Below are 23,966 nucleotides of genomic sequence, written 5' to 3'. Positions count from 1 at the left end.
CAGGGTAATGATATTCCTGGTGAACATGAGTTCACATGTGAAATTAACCTGACATCTGCAAGCACAAATGGAATAAATATAAATGAACAACATACACCACATGAATCTAAATTATTGGAAAAGAGTTAGAATTTAAAATAAACCTGATGAATATACTCAAGGTTATTAGGGAGGATGTTAAGAATATGAAACATAAAAAGAACAAAGTGGAAGTATTAGTTATGAAACATAATAGCTGAAGTAAATAATTCAACAGATGAGATAAATAGTAGAATGGATATGTGTAAATTAGTGAACCAGAATCAGAATATCAGATAGTGTAACTCTCTTAAAGGCAGCAAGCAGTGAAGAATAGAAATATAGAAAATAAGGGAGTGGGGAGTTAGAGAGAGAGAGGATATAAATAAAAGTGCCAACATCTAGAAAATAAGTCTGATAAAAAGCAGAGGGAAGAAAATATTTCAAGGAGTAATGGTCATAGATTTTCCAAAAATATAGTATATGAACAACTTCAGAATGAAAGAGCTCATGAGTTTCCAAGCAAGAGTAACTAAAAGATTTAAGAACATCAAAAGGTAACACTTTAAGTTTCCAAAGAGACAGAGAGGATTACATACAAAGGAACAATAATAAGATTAAATTCAGATGTATCAATGACATACTGGATATAGGAAGACAATTGAATAAAATTTGAAAAGTATTAAAGAAAATAACTTTAAATATACAAATTAATATCCATCTAAATATCCTCTTAAATTTGAGGGCATAATGAAATTATTCTCAATTTATAAGGCCTAAAAGTTCTCTAGACAAAGATCTACCTTGAAAACACCCTTGAACAAAGTACTCAAATAAGAAATGAACACATCCAGGAAGATGATGCAAGAATTATGGGAAATAGGGTGGGGAAATAACACAGCAAAGTTCATTTCTGACTAAAAGAGCAAAGGCAAAATATTAAAAAAACTTCTGAAATAAAATTCTAAAATGCTAGGCAGTGTCAACTCTCTATAGTAGATGCGAGTAGGGAAATATAAGGACAGGAGAGCATAATAAATATCTTGTCTTTCTGGAGGCAAATAGAGATGTATTTAAGAAATCCATGGGGATCAATTAAAACCATGTGTTTTAAGTTCAAGGGAAAGCATCTTAGCTTTCAAAATAGGATGTGTAACTTTCAAACCAATCTCAGAAAAAAAAAAAGACTTCTTAAATGGGAAGCAGTGAGAAAGAAAAAATCAGAAGAAAATACAGCAAATGGAAATGATAGTTTTTTTATTATACATAATATATCAGCACCTAACAGGGAATTCCTATTCTTTTAATCAAAAATAAAATATCAGTATATATTCCTTCCACAAAGCAAGTCTCAGTAAGTTCTAAAGAATAAATATGTGTGTGTTTCCACTGATATGAACCATAATGCATGCAAATATGTTCTCTAAACATAATGCTCTAAAGTTAGAAATTAATAATAAAAGGAGAGCTTTAAAATTACCAAATATCTAGAAATTTAAGAAGGTATTACTAAATATGAAGTGAAGTATACTAAATATGAAGTGAAGTATACTAAATAAACTTTGGGTTCAAAAGGAAATCATGAGAGAAATTATGGAATACTTGGAAAGAATAAAGAAACAATAAAGAGAAGCAAACTATAAATCAAAAGCAGTAATAAGAAAGATAGCTTTAGTTTCAAATAAACTTACCAGGAAAGAACTACAGTTGAAACAAATGATCTGAGTATTCAAATTAATAAATTGGAGACAGAGTAACAAGAGTAATCTTAAAGGAATAGAGAAAGGGGAGAAAGATAATGGCAGAAAGCAGTAAAATAAAGAATTGCAAAACAGTAAAAATCCTCAGCAAAGTATTATCAAATAGAACTTAGCAAATTTAGAGTTTGTATAAAAAGGATAATGCATCATGACCAAGTAGAGTTTATTCTGAGAATGTAAGGCACATTTGACATTTAAAATTCAGGAATTTCAGGGACACCTGGGTGGCTCAGTCGATTAAGCGTCTGCCTTTGGCTCAGGTTATGATCCCAGGATCCTGGGATCCAGTCTCGCATCGGGCTCCCTGCTGAGAGCAGGGAGCCTGCTTCTCCCTCTGCCTGCCACTCCCCCTGCTTGTGTTCTCTCTCTCGCTGTCTCTCTCTCAATCTCTCTGACAAATAATTAAAAAATAAAATCTTTAAAAAAATAAAATTCAAGAATTTAGTTCACCGGATTATTACTGAAGAGATGCACCAGCTAAGACAATCCATGCGTTTTCACGCAGATCTGTTTGTAGCTTCCCATTTCATTCACCTCCCATTCCATAATCTGGGGACTCCATTTGTTGTTGTTAAAATGCATTGAGCCACGCTTATTCCCAAGTAGGGTAGGTATACAACTCAGAATATCCTTCAAGGTGGTGGCCAGTTATGAGCTGGAAAGTTTTAAGCAAAAGGGTAGTGAAACAAGATACAATCCCCATTACTGTAGATTGTCTTAAGGTTATAAATAAAGTTTGTTATCTCTACTCTCCACTACTCATTCTAGATTCCTCTCACCTTTGCTATCACTTTGGCAGGTCTGTGTTGATGTCTGGTAGAAGATATGAGGCCTTCATGCCTGAAGGATTTGAGCTTTTAGTTACTCTCCTCTTTTGGTGGTGGATGACTGAAATTGCTCATTAACATTTATTACTGTTCATGGAAGCACTAAGAGATACCCAAGTGAATACTCTAGGTTTAAGACATATTATCTCCTGCCCCCATGTGTAGTAGCAGCCATAAGTCTTCATGCTAATCATTGTCAATCATCCTAGTTAGAAATGTGACACCCATCTGTCCCTGTGGGGCTACTGCCCAAAATGTCAGAAGGCAATCACAGCTTTTACTTGGTGGATTCCTTCAAGGGAGTAAGGTTTTTATACTTCGTTTAAACTGGTAAAAAAGACAAAGGACTAGTATCTAGAATGTATAAAGATCTTTCAAAAACTCAACAGTAAAAAAAATACAATTAGGAGGGGCGCCTGGGTGGCTCAGTCAGTTAAGCGGCTGCCTTCAGCTCAGGTCATGATCCTGGAGTCCTAGGATTGAGTCCCACATCGGGCTCCCTGTTCAGCAGGGAGTCTGATTCTCTCTCTGACTCTCCTTCTGTGTGCTCTCTCTCTCTCAAATAAATAAATAAAATCTTTAAAAAATAAATAAATAAAATTAACTATATATAGCAAAAAAAATTTTTTTTAAAGATTTTATTTATTTATTTGACAGAGAGAGACAGAGAGAGAGGGAACACAAGCAGGGGGAGTGGGAGAGGGAGAAGCAGGCTTCCCGCAGAGCAGGGAGCCCAATGCGGGGCTCGATCCCAGGACCTGAGATCATGACCTGAGCTGAAGGTAGACGCTTAACGACTGATCCACCCAGGTGCCCCTATATATAGCAAAATTAAAATTAAATATATACATAGATATATTTTTATATATTTGGATATAGATACACCTTTTAAAAATTAAAATTAACTATATACAGCAAAATTAAAATTAAATATATTTATATATTTGGATATATATATGTATATATGAAATTCTGCTAAGTACAAATTGATTGCTTTCTTGATCACCTGGCTGTGTGTGTGTGTGTATATATATATATATATATATATATACACACACACACACACCCACATATCCATCTGTCCATCTGCCCATCCATCCATCCATCCATGCATCTATCTATCATCTATCTACCTATCTACCTAGCTATCTATCTACCTATCTGTGTAAATGATCATCTCTCCTATTACCTAGCAATCTCATTCCTGGGCATATACTTTAGAGAATGTCTTTTTTTTTTTTTTTAAGATTTTATTTATTTATTTGAGATGGGGTGGGAGAGCATGAGTGGGGGGGAAGGGCAGAGGGAGAAGCAGACTCCTTGTTGAATAGGGAGCCTGACCCAGGGCTCGATCGCAGGACCCTGGGATCATGACCTGAGCAGAAGGCAGACACTTAACCAACTGAGCCACCCAGGCACCCCTAGAGAATATGTCTTAAGGTCTATAGAGAGACATACACAAGGCTATTCATTACAGTGTTGTTTATAGCAGTACAGAGTTAAGTGTTCATCACTTGGGCAAATGGATAAATAAAATCTGGTAGATACATAGAATGGACTACTAGGTAAAAGAAGCATCACTCTAGGTATACATAGAGCCACATGAATAGATGTTCTCTGTAATTTTTAAAAATGTGGTTAACAATATAAGGACTGGTATATAGAATAAAAATAATTGTGTATCTACTACTCAGTTTCATTAAATCTTAAAATGTCATTGTACATGTGTGTGTATTTAAATAAAACATTAGAGTTACAGTTGAGAGACCTTTTGAACTCCTAATTCCATTCCAGTTTCTCCTTCCCCAGAGGTAACCACTATCATCAACTTTGTGTTTGTCATTCTTATGCACGTTTTTATAATTTTACTTGAAAGTTGTGCACCCACAAAAGGATTTAGCATTGTTTTTCTTACTTCAGAATTTTATTTCAATGGTATCATCCAGTATGTATTCTGAAACTTGCTTTTTTCACTCAGATTATGTTCTTGAGATTCATCCATGTTGATACACATACTCAAGTTCTTTATTTTTACCACTGTAATAGGTATATGCTATTATTTGTCTATCTGTTCCCCTGTTGAAGAACATTTAGGTTATTTCTAGTTTTTCACCATTGTAAACAAAGCTGAAATGAACTTTCTTGTACATTTCTCTTTGGGTACATGAACGAAAGTTCTCTAGAATATACTGATAAGAAGGAATTGCTGGAAGGAAGGCCAGGTGCACCTTAAATCTTACTACTGTATGCTGTTGGTGCTTTTCACTGGTTCGTTCATTACCACCCACCCCGCTGCGTGAATGTTGGCTGCTAATGGCTTATGCCCTTTCTCTGGCCAGAGACGTTAAGCACCCTCCCTTTACTGCCCTGGGAAGTAGAAGGGCAGCCAGTGGCCAGGGACTGACCAACACTGGGTAGACAAAGCTGGTTCCTTACCTTTGGTTAGAATTGATTCAATGGATGCAATTCATGTTCTTGAGCTCCTCTCAAGACCAGGTTGAAGCTAATGTGCTGAGTCCTACTTACCTCTATCTTCTTCTGAGGTTATGCCTTCAATAAACTGCTCTCACACTTCCCATGAGCCACTCTGCTTCCAGGGAACCTGACACAAGATAACGATAATGTATTGCAAAAGACTCTCCAAAATGGCGGTATCAATTTATGCAGTTAAGCTAAAGCTCAAAGGCTGAGAAAGAGAAAGTCATTCAAAAAGTTGAGGGAAGAGTTTCCAAAGGAAAACAAAGGCAAAAACCCTGAGATGAAACAGCTCTGTGAATTCAAAGAACTGAAAGAAAGCTAACGTAGCTGAAGTTTTGGGAATAGAAAGAGAATGATAATGGTTGGGCTTGTAGATATATGTAAGAGTGAGACTAGGTAGGAACTTATACATTGTTTTACATTTTTCTTTTTTCTTAAAGATTGTATTTATTTTTTTGAGAGAGAGAGAGAGAGAATGAGCGGGGGGAGGGGCAGAGGGAGAGAAGGTCTCAAGCGGACTCCCCACTGAGCGTGGAGCCCAATGTGGGGCTTGATGCAGGGCTCGATGTGGGACTCGATCCCAGGACCCTGGGATCATGACCTGAGCAGAAGTCAGACTCTTAACCGACTGAGCCATCCAGGTGCCCCACATTTTTTTCTAATTGTAATAGGAAGTTCTTGAAATGAGTTAGGCAGGAAAGTGATAGGGGCCAAGTTAAACTTTAAGAAAATTACTGTGGTGCATATAAAGAATGGATTGGAAAGAGGTAAGAGTAGCAGGGAGTTGGTGTCCACAGAACAAGGAGAAAGAATCATAAAAAATAGTGTTACTGCAAAAAGTAAGAGACATAATGGGATCTACAGCATCATACTATTTATGTATATAAAATACACAGACATGCAAAGACATGTATTCTTCTGGTTTACATGGGTATATTGGAGTGGTTGTCTATGTGGGGAAAGAGGGAGTGAGTGGAGATTGGAGCTTATAAAAGACAATAAAACCAGAGACACACCTTGAAAGGAATGGTGGTGATAATGTGCAATGAACTGAGGGTCTATAATTTACTCAATTCTGGACCCAAAGAAAACAAAAATCAAGACAAGAGCAACCACACACTTCTCCACCACTATTTTCACTCTCTCCACACTATTTTCACTCTCCTTCCGGAGATCCCAGTTTGGAATGTGAAAGAGCAAAGATGGTGCCCCACTTTGCTTCAGAGGGTAATAATAACTTGCTGTTCTGAGGGTCTCCAGGACCAGGTTTTCAGAGTATTTCAAAATAATCCAACCTTTTACTTACTATGTGGGCTTCACTGGGTTGCAGAGACCTTACCTAGTGATTGACTTCAGCATCTGCGTCAGAACCTGAAGACCAGAGGAAGCAGAAATTCCCTGGAGCCTCATTAGTGAGGAAACAGATGGAGCCCTGAGGCAGTCTGATGATGGATTCTGGAGGGATGGTCCTGATGCCACTTTGCAGCCTAGTTCCTCATTTCTCCAGGGGGCTTCATGGAGCCGGTCCTATCTCTGGGCTCTGAGAGAGAATCCAGGCTGAGATGTCTTATTATTTCCTCTTTGCACAAGTTTAAGTCCTGGTCCCAGGAGACTGAAAACTGAACTTCAACTATGTGTGATACAGCGCTGTGCCTCAGTGCCCAGGGCAAGGATCGATGCCCACTAGGTATCAGCAAATATCTGTGGATGAAAAGTGATTGCCTGAATGCTCGACTGAAGTCAAGGGCCTTGATGTTTTCCTTTAAGTGCTCATGGAAGCATGTGGCATACTCTGCAGATGTATTTGTCAATTCATGTTCAAAGAATTTGTTAAGGTGGCTCCTTTGTTTCTCTGTATAGCTTTGAGAGACTTAAGGTCCTGGAACCAGAAAGTGTGTTTCAGGAGGAGTGTATGTCAGTTTTATCCAATGTCATGCTGCTCTGAGGGGCTTCAGAGCCACATTCTCAGACACTGTTCAAGAAACTCCCAAACCTAAATTTCTTGAGCAAGCCTCTGTGGGCCATAGTAGTTTCTTAGTAATTAACATCTGAGCTGAGGAGTATGGAGGAAGCCAAATCTTGCTGGATGGAGCCTTAACCAAATAATCTCCCAATAGGCAAATACCAGTAATGTCCTCTAGGCCCCAAGTCTTGGGCTGGGCCCTGTGGATTTGAGAGGAATGAGTGATTCTTACCCAGAGAAAACCTAGATCTTGGTCTTGTGGGAAACAAACATAAGTAAAAATCACCTCTAATCCCATCACCCAGACTGCATGTAATATGTTGGTATATTTACTTCTAATATTTTTTGTGTGCATGTAGAAATAGTTTTCCTTTTGTTGTCTTATCGCATAAGAAGTTTCCCATGCCCAGAAACATGTTGCATAATATTTCACCAGTTATAGGTAGCATCATAGGCTTAAGCATTTCCTAATTGATAGGCATTTAGGACCTTTTTAGTTAAAAAATTATAAATAATATTGTGACGGATATGTTTGTTTATAAAGCTGATTCCATTTTGGATGATTTATTAGGACTTCTATCCATAGCAGTAGAATTACAGTGTCAAATTATATGTCTCTATGGCTCTAGGTATCTTGTATATGTGAATGTCTTCCAAATTTATGCCACCATCTAAGAGGTCTTATACCTAAATATCTTCTTGCCGTCTCCCCTGCTCACCTCTCAGAAGTTCAAACTCTTCCCTATGTTAATTCATTATGCTCCTTCCTTAGGTCCCCCAAGTCAGAAATAAAAGGTCATCCTTGATTTTACCCTTTCTTTCTTTTTTTTTTAATGATCTATTTATTCGAGAGAGAGCGAGCGAGCAAGCAAGTGCGGGGGAGGGGCAGAGGGAGAGGGAGAAGCAGACTCCTTGCTGAGCTGGGAACTTGACGTGGGGCTTGATCCCAGGACTCTGGGATCATGACCTGAGCAGAAACCAAGAGTGGGACGCCCAACCAACTGAGCCACCCAGGTGCCCAGAGGTTTTTTTTTTTTTAAGATTTTATTTATTTATTTGAGAGAGAGAGAATGAGAGAGAGCACATGAGAGGGGTTAGGGTCAGAGGGAGAAGCAGACTCCCCGCCTAGCAGGGAGCCCGATGCGGGACTCGATCCAGGGACTCCAGGATCATGACCCGAGCCAAAGGCAGTCGCTTAACCAACTGAGCCACCCAGGCACCCCCACGTGCCCAGAGTTTACCCTTTCTTATATCTCTAGGGTCCAGTCCTCTATTGAACTTCATGATTTCATCTCCAAAGGTAGCTAGATCATCTCTTTTCCTCTCTCTCCTACTCCCATCCTGGTGCAGCCCACTGTCCCTACTCACCTGGGCCACGGCTGTCCGGTCTGTCTCTAGCCTGTTATCCTCATGGCAACCAGAGTGAGCCATTCAACCTAAATCGAACCATCCTGCTCCACCAGCTGAAAATGCTTCGATGACTCCTTGTTGCAGTTAGAATAAAAGCCATAATGACTCCCTGGCTTCATCTGCCCCTGTGCACCTCCTCCCACTCAACTTGTGCCCCTTATGGCTTTGCTGACAAAGCACCAGCACTGGCTTTCTTGCAGTCCTTGAACACACGTTTTTTTGCTTTGCAGATGCTGTCCCCTCTCTCCAGAAAGCTCTTTCCCTGACTCCCTGAGGAGCTGGCACCCTCTCAGCCATCTGGTCTCAGCTTGAATGTCTCTCAAGGAGACTTTCCCTGACCAACCAATCTGAGAAGGTGCCCATTCCTCCCCCAGTTATTCTCTATTTCAGATTACTTCTTCTTTGGGGCACTGATTGTTGTGATTGCTTTCTTCCCTGGGTGTCTTCTTTTAGAAGATCTCTCCTGTACTGGTCTGTAAGATCCGTGAGTGGAGGCAGTTGTGTCCACCCTGTTCACGGTGGTTTCCCCAGCACCTAGCCCAATGCCTGCAATCAATAAATAATACAGGAATCAAGTAAGAAGGAAGGAAGGTAGACCCCCAGGCATGAGTATAACTGAGGTTGTTTATTGATGAAAGGTGTTGGGTGTCTGGGCTGCTCCCAGAAGGGGGTCTGGCTTTTAAAGACTGAGTGCAGGGACTTGGGCAGCAGGAGAGAGGCCAACTATACGAACTGACTCCATGGGGTGGCTGGCTGGAAGCACCAAGACACCTGTTACCGCATGGAGCACTGGATGTTATACGCAAACAATGAATCATGGAACACTACATCAAAAGCTAATGATATAATGTATGGTGATTAATATAACACAATAATTTTTTTAAAAAGTGAAAAAAAAAAACCAAAACTTGACCAGTGGAGGGTTTGTTACTTTTAGATTTGAAAAGTGGGGAAACTGAGGCCTAGAACAATTCAATAAATTAATTGAGGCCCATCTAGTAGTGGACCCAGGAACAATCTGAGGTCATTCATCCTCTCCTCCAGCAGTGTATCCTAGATGAGGACTGCAAATGGAGACATTTGTTTTACAACTACCAACTATGAGACTAGAAGCACTTTTCTTGAAATTTGTTTTAAGGTAGTGAGCTCCCCATCAGAGAGGCGATACAAAGACAAGACAAAGTGTTCTCTGGACAGGGATGCTAAAATTCCAGTTCCTCCATTTAGAGGGTGTGGAGGGGGTAGATAGGCTTGTTTGAATCTAGAATCCTATCATCTCTGAGTCAGTGGTGCTAGGAGTTTGGTCAAAGAGAGCATGGGCTGAGGTGATCTATGGTTTGGGACATCCAAACTCATCCTATCCATCTTAAATAGGGAGGGAGGGGGCAGGGGGAAGCGACAAAGTGGAAGAAGAGGGAAGGAGAATCTGGCTTACTCCTTGTAAACAAGACTCATTTCCCAAGACCCTTGTTCATTGGAGTGATTACTCATGTTTGTCAGAAGAAGCTGCCTTGGGATTGCTTCCCTGAGGCCTCCCCAAAATTAACAAATAGGCCTGACACAGTCCTGACTCAGCCACTTCCTTCCTGAACTCGGGGCTCAGGCAGCGGCTCTCGGGCCCCCCAGCTTCGCTGGGGTGCCCACAGGCTTATAGTTGGTCTCCTCTGCTAGGGGATCAAAGATCCAGGCACCAGCTCCCCTGCTTTTCACCTTTACCTTGTTCCAGCCCCGAGTCCCACAGTCCTACTTAAGATCCTTTATGTCCTGACTGTGAATTTTCGTTGAATGGAGGAGAAAAGTGGAGGCAGCAGAATGAGTGAGCTCTAACACCAGCACCGAGCAGTGAGTAAGGTTGGGATTTCACAGCCTCTCTCTCTCTTCCTTCCTTCCCTTATCTCTTTTCTTCTCCATTTGCTAAGTCACACAAACATACTCACATACTTTGAAAATTCTTTATATAATCTAACACTTTAGTATTTAAAGGTAAATAACAATGCCTCCAATCTTTATAACGCTCTCCGGTTTTCCAAGTGCTGTCACATGCTCTGTTGCATGTGATTCTCAAACCTGCAAGAAAGGCTTCCTGCGTGGGATAAGGAGGCTCAGGGAGGTTGCACGCCCTCCTCACGGTCCTGCAGTTAGGGAGCAACACAGGAGGGACCAAAGGACAGTTTTCCAACATCAAGTGTGGAATACTTTTCCTACACTCTCTGCCCTCACTGCAGAGGGGTTTGTGTCTCTAAGGCCATCTGACCACACAAGTGTTCAGAACCCATTGAGTCTTTCAGACTCAGAACAGCATTTCTGCACAGTGAGAATCACCAGGTGACTGCTAAAAAGGACTTGGTCCTCAGCACAGAGCCACCGAATCATCTCAAGGAAGGGGACCAGAGCATCTTTTAAAAATCTGCATCACATGGGCTCCTGGGTGGCCCAGTCGTTAAGCGTCTGCCTTCAGCTCAGGTCATGATCCCAGGGTCCTGGGATCGAGCCCTGCATTGGGCTACCTGCTCTGCGGGAAGCCTGCTTCTCCGTCTCCTGCTCCCCCTGCTTGTGTTCCTGCTCTTGCTATGTCCCTCTCTCTGTCAAATAAATAAATAAAATCTTAAAAAAAAAATCTGCATCACAGGTGATTCTGATGCACACCAAGATGTGGGGGACACTTGCCTTGAGGGCTAGAAAGCAGATGGGCCAATGTCCCTGAAACGTCCTCTGGCTTTCCCCAACCTTGTTACCTGCCTCTGACACTTGCTCCTGTCAGGGAGGAGTCTCAGCCCTCTCCCCCACCCCCACCCCCACCCCCCAGTCCAGGCACCCGGATGGCTGGGGAGGGGGCTGAGCCAGCGCTAAGCACTTGCCACGCATTTCCCGGTTCCTCCTCCTCACAATCCCAACACGGGGCAGGCATCTCTAGCTCAAGTCAAAACTGCACGTTTTCTATTTTATTGTGTAAGAACGAACTGGAATTTTGATTCAGCAATTATTATAAACATCTTTCCACATACAAATGAGAAAAAATTTTAACATCATTTATGATGTTCCTAATCTCTGATTTAATGGACTACATAATTTTTTAGAAGAGCTTTATTGAGATATATACCATTGTGAATACATGTATACCGTGTATACCACCAATACCATTAAAATTAACCCATTGAAAGTATACAACTCAATGGTTTCAATATGCTCACAGAATTGCACAAATGTCACCACAATCTAATTTTAGAACATTTTCGTGACTCCCAAAAGAAGTCCCGGGCTCATTAACAGTCCCATTTTGCCCTTCCCACAGCTCCTGGCAACCAGAGTCGACTTAGTGTCTCTATGGATTTGCCTATTCTGTAATTTTTTAAGCAAAGTGTCTACTGTTGAATGTTTATGTTGTTTCTACATTTTTACTATTATTAACAAGGCTCTCATAAACATATATACATTTTTTATATTTTGCCTGATAATATCTTTTTTAAGATAAATTTCTAGAACTAAAAATTGCTTAATCAAAACCATGTCCTTTTGTTTGTTTCCAAAGTCACAAAATGACATTGTTGAGTATAGTAAGATGATAGAATTTTAAATAAGACATAGACATTATTCCTGTAATATTGAGTATGCCAGATTAGATGTTGCTGGAATGACTGAGTTGCATAAGGATTTTCCATGTTATTAGTTTCTTGTTAACTTGATATTATATTTTTAATTTTTGGAGGAGCCTCCATACTGTTTTCCACAGTGGCTACACCAGTTTGCATTCCCACAAGCGTTCCCTTTTCTCCACATTCTTGTCAACTTCTTGTCTCTTGTCTTTTTAAAAAAGATTTATTTATATATCTTAGAGAGAGAGAGCGAGCACAAATGGGAGGGGCAGAGGGAGAGGGAGAAAGAATCTAAAGCAGACTCCACACTGAGAAACAAACAAAAAAACCAAACAGACATTTAAATACAGAGAGCAAACTGGTGGTTGCCAGAGGGGAGGTGGGTGGGACCTTGATTAAGAAGTATCAACTTCCATTTATAAAATAAGCCACAGAAATGAGAAGTACAGTATAAGGAATATAGCCAATAATATTGTAATAACATTGTACAGTGACAGATGGTGACTACATATACTGTGGTAAGCATTGCATAATGCACAGAATTGCCAAATCACTGTTGTATACCTGAAAGTAATATAACATTGTATATCAATTATACTTTGATAATAACATTTTTAAATTGTAAAATTTAGTCAGATATTTTAATGCTAAGAAAACAGTTAATTGTGCTTATATGAATGTCTTTGTTCAATTGAGGACACTTAATAAACAAACATTTGTTGGTGCCTATGTTGCAGACAGTTGGGGAAATGGATGGAAGCAATCACAGTGGCGTCTCTGAGTTCCTGCTCCTAGGGCTCTCAGAGAGTCCTGAGCAGCAGCGGGTCCTGTTCTGGATGTTCCTGTCCATGTACCTGGTCACAGTGCTGGGAAATGTGCTCATTATCCTGGCCATCAGCTTTGATCCCCGCATGCACACTCCCATGTACTTCTTCCTGGCCAACCTCTCCTTCACAGACCTCTTCTTTGTCACCAGTACAATCCCCAAGATGCTGGTGAGCCTCCAGTCTCAGAACAAAGCCATCTCCTATGCGGGGTGTCTAACACAGCTCTACTTCCTGGTCTCCTTGGTGGCCCTGGACAACCTCATCCTGGCCACAATGGCATATGACCGCTATGTGGCCATCTGCCGCCCCCTCCACTACACCACGGCCATGAGCCCTGGGCTCTGTGTTTTGCTCCTCACCTTGTGTTGGGCACTTTCTGTCCTCTATGGCCTCACCCATACCCTCCTCATGACCAGGGTGACATTTTGTGGTTCTCAGAAGATCCACTACCTCTTCTGTGAGATGTACGTCCTGCTGAGGCTCGCATGTTCCAACACCCAAGTCAATCACACAGCGCTGATTGCTACAGGTTGCTTTATCTTCCTCACCCCCTTAGGGTTCATGATCATGTCCTATGCCCGAATTGTCAAAGCCATCCTCCGAATACCCTCAGCCACTGGGAAGTACAAAGCTTTCTCCACCTGTGCTTCCCATTTGGCTGTGGTGTCCCTCTTCTATGGGACGCTTGGTATGGTATATCTGCAGCCCCTCCAAACGTACTCCATGAAGGACTCAGTAGCCACAGTGATGTATGCTGTGGTGACCCCCATGATGAACCCTTTCATCTACAGCCTGAGGAACAAGGACATGCATGGGGCTCTGGGAAGACTGCTCCTAAGGAAACCCCTCCAGAGGTTGATCTGAGATAATTTTGGGTATTGAATTGGAGACTGGGAATTTCCTCTACCATGTGCAAGGCATTATCCTATGGGAGACAGGAGAGTGATTAGCTCAGAATGGGCTTATATTATATCTGTGATGAAGAAAAGACACCTCTATGTAACCCAGTGTCCCCCAGACCTTGCCAGCCTTGGCAATGCTAACTCTAATACTAGAATTTTACAGGATCATTCTTTCAACTTTTCTGATCATAAGACCACAGGGCCACCATCCCAGCCTTTCAAAATATGCCAAGTTATGGCCCGGGGAGGGGTGGGTCTCTGGTGTTCTCTAGCACACATCCACTCATGGTCCTGAGTTCTAGGGGAAGACCCTAGCCCTGGGCAGCCCATCCTTCATTACCGTGGCTCCTCACTCCATTGCCCCATCTCTTCTGTTTGCTACCACTCAATCCTTCACCTAACACAAAACCCCCCAGCTTCTCAACACAAGCTCATGAATAGGAATGGTTGTGGAGGCAGCAGAAGGCAGGAGGTAACAGTGAGACTCAATCTCTACTCAGGTTCAGCCAGCCACGTAAAATTCAATGAATAGAAACTGAATAGCAACTGACAAGATTAGTCACTGGGCTGTGGCAGTTCCAAAGAGGGAGCAATCCTTCGCCGATCATCAGTGGAGCCAGACTAGACTTTGACAGATGGAGAATTGAATTGATCTGACGTTCAATTCAAGTAATTGATAATGACTGGGTGCCTATTAAGGGCCTCAATCTGGGGTACAAACATGAATCAGGAGCTCACAATAGACAGGGAAGAAGAGTGTTTCAAGGCAATGTCTGAAGGCAGTGGTTACGCTCTGGGCAGGAGGGTTAGGGGGCACGAAGGAGGAGAGCCTAGCTTGGCTTGTTAGTGAGGGAGGATTCAGGGAAGGCTTCCTCAAGGTGGTGACAGCTGAGCTGAGACTTAAGCAACACCATGCCACATGAAGAGCTACCCAGGAAAAGTGGCAGGGCAAAGTAAGATCACTGCGAGAGAAGAGGGACGTGGTGTGGAGGGGAGTCTTCCTATCTGCAGTAGCCAGCCAACGTTCTCGTCCCAGCCCGTGTGTGGTCCCTTGTGTGGTCATGGTCGTCCCTGGCTAGGCCTTGTGTTCTCATCTGAACGTTGGGTACAATAACATCATGTCACTCAGAGGGTAGCTGTGAGGATTACATGAGATAGTCATTGGCCCATAGTTGTTGTGGTTGTTATTAAGCAGAAACAGGTGGACAAAGACAAAGAGGCAGGAAAAAGCCTGGTAGGTGAGGGGGTGACCCAACTGAGAGTACCTGGTGAGACAAGCAGCAACCTGTGGTGAAGCTGAGGGAGTAGGTGGGAGGGATGTCAAGTGGCCTCCAACGTCTTATAGAGGGGCTCGAAATAGAGTCTGTAGACAATGAGGTACTACAGGATGTCTGTTAACTTTAACTTTCATTGTTTTTAGTAAACCAACAATGTGCATTTCTTGCAGAAATATTAAAATAAAAATAAACCCCAAATACTTACTTGTCTGTCTGCTACCCAAAGACAACTATTTGATATAAATTCTAAAACATTTGGTATAAATTCCAAACTTTGATCTCTGCTCAATACATCTATATTTCAGAATGAATTCAAATTGTTTTGCAATTTGCTTTTTCACTTAATAATGCCTTTCTATGTTAGTAAATATTCGGCTGCATTACAACTTAAGGCCTATACAGTATTTCAGTGTGCAATTTAATGAATATAGCAGAATTCATTTAACACACTGTTTCAATATTTAGTTGCGTTCAGTTTTCCTATTGTTTGCAACTTGGCAATAGCATCTCCATGTGTACATCTCTGTTATTGTTTCCTCAGGGGAAATTGGTGAAATGGAATTGCGGGGCCAAATGTTTTTATTGTTCAGAGCCTTTGATACATTTCCTGAATCATCCTCCACAAAGTTTATAATGACCTAGCCTTTAATTGGAGGGGCCAAGAGATCCTATTTTTGTTTTGTTTGTGTTTATTGACCTTGAGGGATGGAAGGAGAGGAAGCTCCAGAACTTTTAAGTACAACAGGCAAAAGCAAAAGCAACTTTGTGCTTCTTCAGCAACATTGTTCTACAAAGGTGGGACAGGGTTTCTGGTAAGCTCAGCTTCTGATCTGTTACTCTCCCGGAAGCTGTGCCCATGAGATAAAAGCCTCCCCCTCTTTCACCAATCCAAAGGAAAGCACTAGAAGGCAGGCCCTGGACACAGCAAGGCTGTGCTGAAGTGAGGGTATCACTCCCTGCTGGTAGGATGGTGTCCCTCAGGAGCCAAGTTCTGCTCCACAATGAGTCACTTCTTCCTCAATCATCCAGAAGAGATGACATCCAGACCATGGGAGTATCTCCCTTGGACACACTTGGACACAGGAGGTAGAAGGAGGGGTAATGACAGCTCATGTTTCTGTTTTCTTCTTTGTCCTCTTCATCCCAATAAATATATCTTTTATTCAAAATCCTGAGTGTTAATGTGGCTTAACTTGGCCTTTTGAGCTGTGGCAGATTGTGAGAAACTGTTGTTACTACAGGACATTTAGGCATTTTCCCCATAGCCTAGTTAAAACTTCTGGGACATAAGCTCTGATTATACAGTAGTCCCCCCTTAAGTGTGGTTTTGCTTTCTGTGGTTTTGGTTATCCGTGGTCAACCACAGTCAGGAAGCAGATGATCCTCCTGACACATCCTCAGAACATCAAAAGTGTCCTGATGCTACATCACGGTGCCTATGCCATTCATCTCACTTCCTCTCCTCATGTAGGCATTTTATCATCCTCACATCACCACAAAAGGAGCTAAGATATTTTAAGAGCGGGAAAGAACACATTCACGTAATTTCTATTACAGTTCATTGTTATAATTGTTTTATTTTCTTATTGCTCTTAATCTCTTGCTGTACCTACTTTATAAATTACACTTTATCCTAGGTATGTATGTGGAAAAAACATAGTATATATAGGGTTCAGTGCTATCCTGTGGTTTCAGGCACATTGTTGATGAGGGTTGGCCTATTTCCTATTGTGTGTTACTTCTAGAATGTAGCATGTTGCAAGTCCCAGTTGAAAACCTGGAGTGCTTCCGTCTGTCAGGACTCTGCCTCCACTTTTTGTCTCTCTGGCTCCATAAGCCTGCTAAAGCTTGGCTCACGCCTCAGCCCCTCAGCCGCACCTTCTGCTCCCAGCCTCTCAGCCCCTGTCTTGGAATCAACAAATGGCTTGTGGGGAAAGCGGGGAAATTGTCAGCAGTGTCTCTCTGGGATTCTTTTTTTTCCTGCGTTTTGGCCCCTCAGTTCATTTGGTAGCTTTTTGATGCCTTTCAGACTTCTCGGGGCAAAGATGTTTCTTGGTTTGACCAGGAGTGTTGACACAAAATGAACAAACCTTTTCGAGTTTATTAAAAAAAAAAAAAAAAAAAGTGGAGAGTTTTATCCGAGCCCAAGTGAGGAGAGCTGCCCGGGATACACGATCTTCACAAAGAAGAGAGTGCTCTGGAGAAGGAATGTTTACTCCAGGATCATTTGTTTTTGTTACATCAAGAGTTACAAATCATCATGATGAAGGATATTTCAGAAAATTACAGACTTTATCTTATGCTTTTAGTACGTGCAAGGTTGCAGGCTTTGGAGGTATGGGAACAGAACTCTGGGAGATTTTTACTCTCATCTTGAGTTTGAAATGTTTCTTTTAACTTATTTGCTAATGACACCGATGTACAATGTGTGCTCAGGGCAGAAAGAGCTTGTGCTTTGAAGTTTGGTGACGTCATTGTGACCTTGGTAAAGGTGTATCTTTCTTGGGAGCCCAGGTGCAGGGCCCACAAACATTAAAAGTTGAAAGCTTCCTTTATGAGGAGCAAGTCTAGAGTGGCTCTTCTCAGCCACAGTTCCAAAGGGAATTGAGTTCTAATAACCTAAGGTATCCATTCTATGTAGTGAGTTAGCTTCTGTCCTGTGCACCTAGAATGTTGCTAGCTGTGGAGCCTTGGGAGAATTGAGAAAATTGTCATTCAGATAATTTTGTATAGGGCTTAATTCTATCATGGAAACCCAGTTGTGAAATGCTAGTATTGTTACAGGATTGCAGGGTTCTTGTCTCACGGAGTCAAAGAATGAATCTCACGGACACAAAAGGGTGAAGTGAAGTTGACAGTTTATTAAGTGAAGGTGAGAGCAGAAAGCAAAGAAGCTCTCTAGAGTGAGAGGGGTCCCGAATGGGTTGCCACTGAAGGTTTTTAGTGGCAGTCTTTTATAGAGAACTGACTGAGAAGCTTGTGGCCTTGAGATTCTTGTGCCCTCTTGGTTTGAGCAAAGACTATTGATAACACCCTTAATGACTTAATTCTTCGAGGTTTGGTTATTTTCTGTGATTACACCATAGCCGCCAAAGAAAAATACTCCCTGACATTCAGGGCCAGGTGGTCTGGTCTACTCTCTTATCTCTTGTTCACTCTGTCTTAGCACTTTTGCCAGCCAGGAATAGTTTCAGAGCCCAGCCAGGGGCCCCCTACCTCTCCCTGCCTAGACCTTAACCCTTTCCTTACTCACTATAAAGAATTGTATGAAACTAGCTTAGGCCACATGCCCACATAGAACCATCACTGCGGCCAGGCCAGCAATATATGCGAATGCCTCAGGTGGAACCACATGCCCAGGAACCACCCAGATGCCAAATAGAAACTAATAGCTGTTAGAAAAGGGGAAATAGAAGTCAGAAAGACCATAAATGTTCACTACAAGCAATTATCAGGTAAAATAAAATGTAGACTTCCGGCTTCCTCTCTGACTTGGAAGTCATTACTCTCATCCTCAAAATAAAAAAAAAGATGAAGAATCAAAACAACAACTCTTTTAGATCTATCAAATAATTGAGGTCACATAAATAAGAATTTAACCTTTGCTGTTGAAAGCCATTGAGATTTTAGGGGCTGTTTGTTAGCACAGTGTAACCTAGCCTATCTTACCTGATACAGATGGAAAAAATCTTTTCCACTCAATGTGAGACACAAAATCATAAATCATTATAAAGAAAGATTGTCAATCTGAAAATAAAGAGCCACAGCGAGAGGCAAATGAGCATTTATTTAGGATTAAAGAATTGCAATTCAGAGAGCATGGATTCTGGTAGACACCCAAACAGTGCCCCGCTTACGGGATGAAAGCAAGGGGCTTTTTATGAGGAAAAGGAAGGGGCAATTACATGAGTTGGAGAAGAAAAGTTTTCTATGGGGAGGAAAAAGGGTGTCTTTTAAACATGGAGAGGTAGGGATTTATTGGCACCTGCACACTTAAAGGTCATGCTTCTCCATGTGTCATATGTGTAACTAGCATGTTAAATATCCACCACTGGGCATGATTTTTAGTATTATAATGAGAGAGAAAGTGGGGGAAAGGTCATCTTTGGGGTCCATCTTGGCACAGACTGGTTTGGTCCCATCCTTGCCAGTCTTTGTCTTTGAGTCCCTCCTTTGGTAGATATCCTGCTTCTGCATTCCTGCAAGATATGCTATTCAAGGGGCATAGAGTTTCAGCTATCAAGGAATGCTGGATTTTGCAGTTAGGGCTGAGAGGACCAGAGTCCGGTCCCTGCTCTGTCTCACCAAGGTCTGGAGATCTTTGATGCGTAATAGGTAAGACTAGTTGGGGCAGTGTGAAATGCTCATCGGGTAGATGGAGTAGTAGAAATAGTGGTGATAATGTTCTCAAAATGTTTTCTGGGTTCAGGCCTAGGAAAAAGTTCATCCAGCCTATTGTAATCAAGGGTCATTTAATGTGAAGAGCTGTGGAGATTATCTTGTCCCAGTTCTTTATGGTATAGGTAGGAACAAACCCAACCATAGAAAGGAATGTGGTTATAGGCCACATTCCTGATTTTTACTCATAAGAACTTTGCCCTTTGAGGGAAGTTCATTTTCTATAACCCTGAGGTGTCCAGAGACCCAAGAATATCAGGAAAGAGACATACATCATCTCTGCTCCTTAGACCGTATTGGCAGGCACCATCCCCAAAGGCAGGGGGCCGACAACTTGGGTGGACCAGTGGTGAGCACACACGTCCACCCTCCTTTTCCCCTATCAGCTCAACTCTCTGTTCTCGAGGGATTGGCTCCTAGCCAGAGGAAGCAGAAGAGAGTACCTAGACTACTTTTCATTATTATACTTTCAGCAAAACTTAAACTTAATTTTTTTTCCTAGTTAGAAGGAAGCGGGTTTGGGGGGAGCCCAACAATAACATCAAAGGTGCTGATCTTACAAGGCCACATGCTGATGGGAAGTGATTCCATAGTATGAATTTTATTCTCATCTCCCATCATCATTCATTCTTCATTTTCTCCATATCTTTGAGCTCAACATTCCTGAGGCATCTCGTTCGATAATCCCAATTCTCCCATCCTCTCTCATCTCCTGTTCTCCTGTGTCCTTTCCCTAATTTCTATCTTTCCTTCTTACCCCTTCTGTTCACCATCCTCTCCCGTCCCTCCCTATACCCTCATGTTGTATCTTCATTCCTCCACTCTCATTCCTGTCCTACCTCCCATTCTCCTGTGTTTTCTTCCCATCCTCCTCTCAACCTGGCCTCTGTTCTGTGGCTCCAAGAATAGATTATAGGGAAGCCAAGCTCCTGGTGTAGCCATAGGACAGATTTAGGAATGATACAGCGGAGGGGTAGTGGGATTGCCAGGACAGGGTAAGTAGCCTTCCAAGGGAAGCTGGAGAAAAGATGCAAATCAGAAATGGATGAGCTGAGGCTGGATAAACATCAAGGTGAGAAAATTCTCGGGATTGGAGTTGTACTGATGTATTTATAAAGTTAGAAAGAGGCATCACTCCCAGAAACTTCATTTATGGGCATTTTCTGAGCTAGGAGATTTGGGAGGGAAAAAATAAGACTTTGAAGGAAAAGGTTATATTGTACATTCCTCACTGAAAAAGTCAAAGGACCTGGTTGAAGTATAAATGCTTATTCTTCCAAAGCCTTTATCATATATGAAGTATAAATGCTTATTCTTCCAAAGCCTTTATCATATATGTGAACAAGAGGATTTATCCAATAACAAAGACATGGCCGGGGTGGAGATGGAACATTCTTTTTTTGACATGAAGATATATCATGCATGCATTAATGTAGTTTTAATTTAGTGATCTATTTCTCTCTATAGCCCCTGTCTGTCCACTAAACATCCTATTGGGTTCTCGTGTGATAGTGAAGAGAAGGAATTGATTTTTTTTTTTTGGATGTGAAAGGTGAAGTGTAGAATAGAATAAACTTGGCACTGGGCCAATGGTTTAAAATGGTTTTCTGCACTCTGATCTAGATGGAATCTTATGCCCCACCAGAAAGAAACTTCACAGTGATATTCTTTGTTACTTAGGTTAATGGGTTACCTATTAGCCAAATCGCCCTTCCCTGTAGGACATTGCTGTCCGGAACCACCCAGCTTCTAGGGCTTCAACCTTACCCAGAAAAATGAGCACAGCCATACATGAGGCAGCGATTTCCCCAGGGCACTTGCTCATATCCCCTTATCTTACTTGTTTCTCTTTATAGCCTTTATCGCTGTGATATTCCACATATGATGCTCATTTATGTATTTTGTCTTTCTTAACTAGAATGTGTTTCACATAAGTCCAGAGACTTCTGTCTATTTTGTTCACTAGTCCCCTAGGAGAGTGTCTGGATCATAGAAGCAATTTAATAAATATTTGCTGTATGAATCAATTATGTCGGACTTCTTTGCAGGATAAATACATCACACAAATCTTCAGGCAGTGAGAGATAGGGTTACGGACCATTTTCCCGAGTTATTGTCTTCATGGGAAGTTTTCTTAACCCAGAGAAGGCAGGAAAGAAGGGATACTATTAACCCTTAGGTTAGTGACTGCCTCCCCACAAGTACTCGCCACAGGGCACCCTGGACATCAGGATTTCTAAGGCTGTAGATAAGTGGGTTCAGCATGGGATTGATAACAGTGTTAAAGACCCCAACCCCTTTATCCTTGTCTGAAGACTCCTCAGAACCAAGACGCATGTAGTTGAAGATACCAGTACCATAGAAGAGGCAAACCACAGTGAGGTGGGAGCCACATGTGGAAAAGGCCTTCTTCCTGCCTTCCACTGAACGGATTCGTAGGACTGCAACTGCCACGTGTGCATAGGACACAGTGATGAGGACCAAGGGGGCTACAGCCATGAAGGCTGCTGCGACAAAGAGCAACAGCTCGTTGAGCTGGGTGCTGGAGCAGGAGAGCTGGAAGAGCTGTGGGAGGTCACAGTAGAAGTGATTGATCACATTGGGACCACAGAAGTTGAGGGTATTTAGGGCAATGGTGTGATTTAGTGCATTGGTAAAACCTAAAGCCCAGGACACAGACACCAATATCCTCTGGACTGTCTGGCTCATTCGAGTGCTGTAGGTAAGGGGCTGGCAGATGGCCAGGAATCGGTCATAGGCCATGACTGTCAACAGAAAGCAGTCCATCCCAGCCAGAAGATGAAAGAAGAAAAGCTGTGTGAGGCAGGCTCCGTAGGGAACTCTACGCTTGTGGGACAGGAGACGAGCCAACATCAAGGGAACAGTGACGGTGATGCACCCAACATCCAGCACTGATAGGTTCCCCAGGAAGAAGTACATGGGGGTGTGGAGTTTGGGCTCCACCAAGATGGCAGCCAGGATGCTGAGGTTGCCTCCGACTGTGACCAGGTAGGCAAAGAAGAAGATTACAAAGACCACAGACTGCAGCTGTTCTGTTTCTAGTAGGCCCAGTAGAATGAACTCAGTAACAGACGTCCTGTTGGCTCTAACTTCTGGATCCATGAGTTTCTGTAAGGAAATGTCCCAGGAGGGGAGATATCAGTCCACTCCAATTTATTTATTCAACATAAATGTTTTAACCCACCCATGTTCAGAGCCTAAGTTCTCAGCTGTCTAGGGGATAATATTCCCATTCCCCAGGTCACACCTCACTCATTGACCTCTTCCTTCACCTCGATGCCTTTACTCTGCTCTCAGCTGAGATGCCCAAACCCATCACCACTTTGTCCCTCCCATCATCTCCTACTTGAAAGGGTCAGAATACTTGGGAAAATGAATTAAGATAAAGCAGACTTCCCCTTTAAATGTAGTGAGATTAAGATGGATTTCTCCATTTTACTTTGAAAGATCGGCCCAAACCAATTAGCAGATTTCAAAATAGAAAAATTAGTATTTCCAGAGACACCAGAAAGCATTTGAAAACCTAGGTTTCAAAGTTATTAGAGATGTTGAAGGCCAAGCAAAGATACAGCAAAACTCAGACCCATGACTGCAGATATCAGGTAGTTCAGCCAAGTACGTTTCTCCAAGGTGAGGGGCATATGCTGAAGTATAAATTCAAAATCCCTACATCAATAAATTCCTGGTGTTCTTGGTGCTAAGCCTTTACATTAGACTTTGAATAACAGCTTAATTTAAAGTTATTTCTTCTTTTTAAAAAAGATTTTATTTATTTATTTGACACAGAGAGAGAGAGGGCACAAGCAGGGGGAGTGGCAGGCAGAGGGAGAAGCAGGCTTCCCACTGAGCAAGGAGCCAGATGCGGGACTCGATCCCAGGACCCTGGGATCATGACCTGAGCCGAAGGCAGACGCTTAACGACTGAGCCACCCAGGTGTCCCTAAAGTTATTTATTCTTTTTATAGTATCTGCTGCTTGCCTCTGAAAACAAAGCTGTAAGCATGACCTGTGGGTAGACTGCAGCTGGGTGCAGTTAGCTTTCTGCATTGCACAGCCACCACCCTTTCACTTGTCCTTAACTCAGGCGTAGCAGTTTGACCAATAGCACTAAGGAGAGATCCTCAAATGAAGCAGGCACATATGTAGAGAGACAGATTGAGCCATGTTTTCCAGATCTTATAATAAGATCCTGATGAAAAAAATATCAGTGTTTCTCTATTGCCCATATTATAAGCAGAGCTAGAGCTCCCTAAGAGTAATATTACTCCCTTGCATAGAATACACTGGAATCAGAGGGAAGAAGTTGGAGTCTGGTGACTCTAACAGAAGGGTGATGGGCTCACATGAATGAAAAGTTGGATGCAGTGATCTCTAAAATACCCTTAAAATTCTAGGATCACATGATTGGTGAGATGGAGGATCATTCTCAGGCATACTCATCATCGATGAAATTGGTAAGTGCTTTGCAAATGGACAAATAAATGGATGGATA

General features: G+C 42.1%; 2 protein-coding genes across 2 annotated transcripts; one reads left to right on the top strand and one right to left on the bottom strand.

The window, feature by feature from the left end:
• The first annotated feature begins 12,798 nt into the window (after positions 1 to 12,798).
• LOC116628770 (olfactory receptor 1D2) lies at positions 12,799 to 13,740 on the top strand. The gene has a single exon (XM_032399094.1). The coding sequence runs from the start codon at positions 12,799 to 12,801 to the stop codon at positions 13,738 to 13,740; it is 942 nt and encodes a 313-aa protein (XP_032254985.1).
• Positions 13,741 to 21,628: 7,888 nt separating this feature from the next.
• LOC116628773 (olfactory receptor 3A2) lies at positions 21,629 to 22,588 on the bottom strand. The gene has a single exon (XM_032399098.1). It carries the CDS (start codon positions 22,574 to 22,576, stop codon positions 21,629 to 21,631), a length of 948 nt encoding a protein of 315 aa, XP_032254989.1. The 5' UTR covers positions 22,577 to 22,588.
• Positions 22,589 to 23,966: the final 1,378 nt, after the last annotated feature.

Source organism: Phoca vitulina, unplaced genomic scaffold, assembly GCF_004348235.1.
Source record: "Phoca vitulina isolate PV1807 unplaced genomic scaffold, GSC_HSeal_1.0 scaffold128, whole genome shotgun sequence".
Classification (NCBI taxonomy): Eukaryota; Metazoa; Chordata; class Mammalia; order Carnivora; family Phocidae; genus Phoca; species Phoca vitulina.
The sequence above is the reverse complement of the archived record's forward strand: the minus strand, read 5'-3'. Positions and strand labels throughout refer to the sequence as shown.

What these genes read in the sequence shown, in the direction of transcription:
- LOC116628770 (XM_032399094.1), top strand. Translation starts at nt 12,799, where the DNA reads ATGGATGGAAGCAATCACAGTGGCGTCTCTGAGTTCCTGCTCCTAGGG.
- LOC116628773 (XM_032399098.1), bottom strand. Translation starts at nt 22,576, where the DNA reads ATGGATCCAGAAGTTAGAGCCAACAGGACGTCTGTTACTGAGTTCATT.